Genomic DNA, 4526 nt, shown 5'->3' with positions numbered 1-4526 from the left:
GAGGTGCTGTTATCAGAGGAGGTGCTGTTATCAGAGGAGGTGCTGGTGGAGGTGCTGTTATCAAAGGAGGTGCTGTTATCAGAGCTCTCTGTTGGTGATTCTGCTTCTCGACGCACTCGTCGTGGCAGCACGCTGAGGGAGCGTAACTTAGGGCTGCGTGTAAATTTGGCCAGCGGCCCTTCTCCAGGTAAGTGTAATTCTATCCATATAGCGATCTCACCGAAGACCTCCTTCTCTTTGGGCATGGCAATCTCAAAGTTCGGTTTTCCCACCTGGACTCCGGGGATCCGGCAGGCCAGAGGGAGGGTCAGCGTGGGCCGTCGGCTCACCATAGTGTACTCACGCACCGTTTTCAAGGTGTTGGTGTAAACCAGCTCTGAACCAGCGTGCTGTTAAGAAGGGAGAGTAAAAGGAGGACTATTTAAATTCACATTCAGATGAATAATCTGTGCGTGCAAAATGTTTTTGAATTTAGCGAGTAACTTAACACCCCCGACTGACGGACAACGTTTTACCGCCTGATCGTGGTTGAAAGAAACTGAAAAAGTTGTTTGACCTCAGCTGTGGTCACAGGTGTGCTGTCTTACACCTGTGACCACACCCGACACTGGAGTACACCTGCACGAGCCACAGCTGAAGGAACACTTCACATCTCGACCATCTCCGATGAATAGCACTACAGGTAAGAGGAAATATGTCATTTTGATTTTCGGGTGAACTGTCCCTTTAAACCACAGGCGACTTCAGGCGGTGTTAAGTTACTCTTACAGCTCTGCTGTGATCCCTTTCTATGTGATAAATAAACGTAGGAAAATGTGATATAAGCTACAGAACATGAAACTAATATTGCTCTGCTCAATAATTTACACTGTGGGACAAAAAAAGTAAATAAAAGTGGGTTTTCTTGCCCCAGAAAGAGCCCAAACAATGAAAACTGGAGAACTCTTTCTGAAATGCTGTGTATAAAAATGAAATTGTTTTTATTTGAAATGTGTTGCATACATGTCAGGAGGGTTTAAAAATGTATTAAATCTAAGAAAGAAACTAAGGCAGAAAGGTGAGGCGTGTTACCACAATCTTGGTGCCGCAGTCGCTCAGGGAGATGCGTGCCGTCAGGTGTGTGCTGTTGAAGGTGACGGGACAGCTGGGGCTGTTGAGCTGCAGCTCGGCCAGGTCGATGTCGCTCAGCGAGGTGATCGGGAGCACCAGAGTCATCTCTGTCTTCTCACACCTCAGCTCTGCAGGCCGACAGCAGCGGAGTCTTTGATTCTTAAAATATTCCCTTTCACGTGCATTATTTGCACACTTTAAATCTAAATAACACACATATGCAACAGAGAGTAATGTTTTCTTCACCTGTTCCAGCAGGGAGCGCCATCATCTCTCCTGAAAAGATAAGGAAAGGCATATTTTGAATCGATTGTGAGAAACCCGGCAGTGAGGTGAGAAGTGGCGCACTTTGAAGCATAACTGGCATTCTCATGACATTTTTTGGAAGTTCTTACTTTGATACAGCCACACGCATCTGGGCTCCGACTGCAAACTGGAGAGACAAGAAGTGCAAATCATGTCATGAGCTAAAAATGCTCTGTGGCAGAGGAAGCTGTGTGTTTGTGTGTTGGAGGATAAGAGGGGGAAGATTTACACGAAACAGGTCGAGGCCTGGGTGTGTTTTTAACCTCGAGGGTTGCCCTGTAGTTACTTGTTTTTATATGTACATTATGCACATCTGTGTTTGTGTGGACAAGATTGGTTTATTTATTTATTTTATTGATTTAACCTTTATCTAACCAGGTTGGTCCCATTGAGATTAAGAAGATATAATATACATATATCATGTAAATACAAAAATTCAGTAAATAAACTGTTGTACTTGGACTTATTTAGTGGTTAACCATAGACCCTTTCATGCCCTCCTTCTCGTTAATATGACCACTAACTCTTTAAAACCTGGGCAAACACGCTTGATTTTTTTTTTTTTTTTTTTGAAGAACATGGAAAGAAAGACACACAAGTAAAAAAGTAAAGTAAAAACACACACAAAAAAGGCAATGAGCGAAAAAAGGGCTTAAAAATGTATCTAAAATCTATCTGTAATGTTGTATCTAAAAAAATTAATGTATAATTCTGATAATTATAAATATAGTTTGGCTTTAAATATGTTTTTCTAGCTTTTTAAAATAAACACTTTTTTTTGCAAAATATGGGACATTTCTTACCTAGTTGCTCATTCCATTTTTCAACATGTTTTCCAAAGAAAGCAAACCAATTTACGCAGGTTTCAAAAGGGTTAAATAGCTTGTGAAAGGCATCTGAACGCAGCACAAGAAAAGTGATGAAGAATCCTGTTATAAGTTATTGGTAGTATGAGTAGTACAGACTTACGGACAAATATTCCAGGTGTGTTAAATATCTGGTAAATAGGAATACTACTACACTTTAAACTACTTTTTTAGCACAATATTGGTGCTAATTACTAATAGAGGCATTTAAATATTTACTGTATTAGACATAAAGGAAAATATATGCATTGAGCTGGCTATTTTAAGCGTCTTTCATACAGAATTTTTCCACTTTTTTCTCCTCATGGGGGGGCAGGAGTGTTTGTCTGGCAGCATTAGTGGCATTCAGTTTACAGAATAACTTACCTCTTTGTATTTGCTGCAAAGCAGATGGGTAAAAGGCGTGCCAGTTTGTTTTCGGAGCGGACAAAGGCCATGGTCATGGTCGACAGGGAGCCGACTGATTTGAAACCAACTCTGTGGAGTTCAGGAGGGCCGACCACTGCGATCTCTAAAACGCTGGAAACACAGAGAGAAACCTTTAATTCAACGTTCACTCGTCTTTTTAAGTATTATTGTTATTTGGATCTACATTTATAAATAAACGGTGAAATATCAAAGAGGCCACAGAGGACGCACCGCTCCTGCGCTGAAGTAAAGTCGACGCTGAATTGCTTCTGCTGGTACGGCAGGATGGACATCGAGGAGTCCTCTGTGGGGGTCTCGTCTGCTGCCACGGGCTCAGCGCTGCAGATGGAAGTCGACTCCTCCACTGGAAACAAGAATTTATTGATTATTTATCCCCACAGGTCTGCATCCTCGGCGATCTATCAGAATTACAACTCTTTGAAAACTGTGGATTTTTTCTCTTTTTATCATTTGTTTTTTTCTTTAATGTGTTTATTTTATCTCTTATACATGAGTGTTAAATTATTATAATTATTATTATTATTATTATTACACATGGGGTAAAAGGAGGCTGTGGAGTATAAGTATAAGTTTAGTATAAGTATAAGAGTATAAGTTTAAACTGATAAGGAAGCAGGTTAATTAAAATTCAATGACATATGGAGAAAAGATTTAAATAAATTTGTACTTTATCTGATTCCTTTAAATGTAAACCAAGTCATCGTGTGTTTGACCATTTCTTTCACTTTATTTTTTTATTGTCAGTAAATATTATTTTTTTGTCTGTCTGCTTTTGTATAATTATTTCTCCATTTCCTTTTCACATGTTCGAAATAAATCAAATCAAATCAAATCAAAAATGAAATCAAACTGGAAATCCAAAAATAACACAAATTTTACATACTGGAAGAATCTTCTGATAGATCATATATCACTTGAAAAAATTTGTCTCCCAAAACCAAAAAAAATAGCTTATTTCAACAAAACCTCGTCCACAGTTAACCACTTCTTCTGCCTGAGTCACAATAACCTCAAATCAATGATCAACTACGAAATTTGGACATAAGTTCCTTAAATGATAATCAACTCTCCCTCTCTGACCCTATCACTTAACTCTCAAAAAAAAGGACAAAAAGGAAATAAGGAGAGTAAGATACATTTCTATAACTCTAAATTATAACAGAGGACAGGAGAGAAAAAGGAAGGACTAAAAATGGGACACAACTTAAACTGAAAATATTGTGTTTTCTGCTTCAACACTGTAGTTATTTATCCCGTTTCTGTGAGTCTGTGTGTGTTTAATGACACGCACAGGCAGCATTAATGACGCTGATGTCTGCTGGACAGACTCACCGGTGAGCGACAGGTGCACAGGGACAGAGCTGAGGGGCTCGTCGGCCGTGGGGACGCTTGTTTTGGGCTTCGGTATGAAGTCCTCCACCATCAGGTAGATGAAATACTGTCCTGCTGGCGCTTTTCCAGTGAATGAAAATGCACATTTTTCCTAAAAAAAAGTCAAACAGAAGGTAAGTTTTCACTGAGCTGAAATCATTATGATGAATACGGTCTAAAGCAACGTCCGTGGGTTATTCAAGATAACTTATTGTTGTTATTATTATTAATTGCTTAGCTGCAGACGCGCACGCACCGAAACACATGAATGACCTCAAAAACACCCCACAGCACAGTAAGATAACCAGTTTGCATATTAATAACAGCAATAATACATTTCTGAAATATATCTAATACATTTCAAACGTAAAAAAATATATACATTGCACTGCATACATAGTGGGAGATTTCCAGTTTTCATTGTTCGGGCCCCTTTTTGGGGCC

At 39.5% G+C, this 4526-nt stretch overlaps 1 protein-coding gene across 1 annotated transcript; it reads right to left on the bottom strand.

The window, feature by feature from the left end:
- Window positions 1-7: 7 nt before the first annotated feature.
- On the bottom strand, window positions 8-4190 carry LOC121965738 (the record flags this gene model as incomplete). The annotated part of the gene is made up of 7 exons (XM_042515862.1): window positions 4044-4190; window positions 2922-3054; window positions 2649-2801; window positions 1506-1543; window positions 1357-1386; window positions 1072-1238; window positions 8-389 (listed from the first exon to the last, which is right to left on the bottom strand). Coding segments are annotated over exons 1-7 (994 nt in total), but the record flags the coding sequence as incomplete, so codon positions are not given.
- Window positions 4191-4526: the final 336 nt, after the last annotated feature.

This window comes from Plectropomus leopardus, unplaced genomic scaffold, assembly GCF_008729295.1.
Source record: "Plectropomus leopardus isolate mb unplaced genomic scaffold, YSFRI_Pleo_2.0 unplaced_scaffold21407, whole genome shotgun sequence".
Classification (NCBI taxonomy): domain Eukaryota; kingdom Metazoa; phylum Chordata; class Actinopteri; order Perciformes; family Serranidae; genus Plectropomus; species Plectropomus leopardus.
The sequence above is the reverse complement of the archived record's forward strand: the minus strand, read 5'-3'. Positions and strand labels throughout refer to the sequence as shown.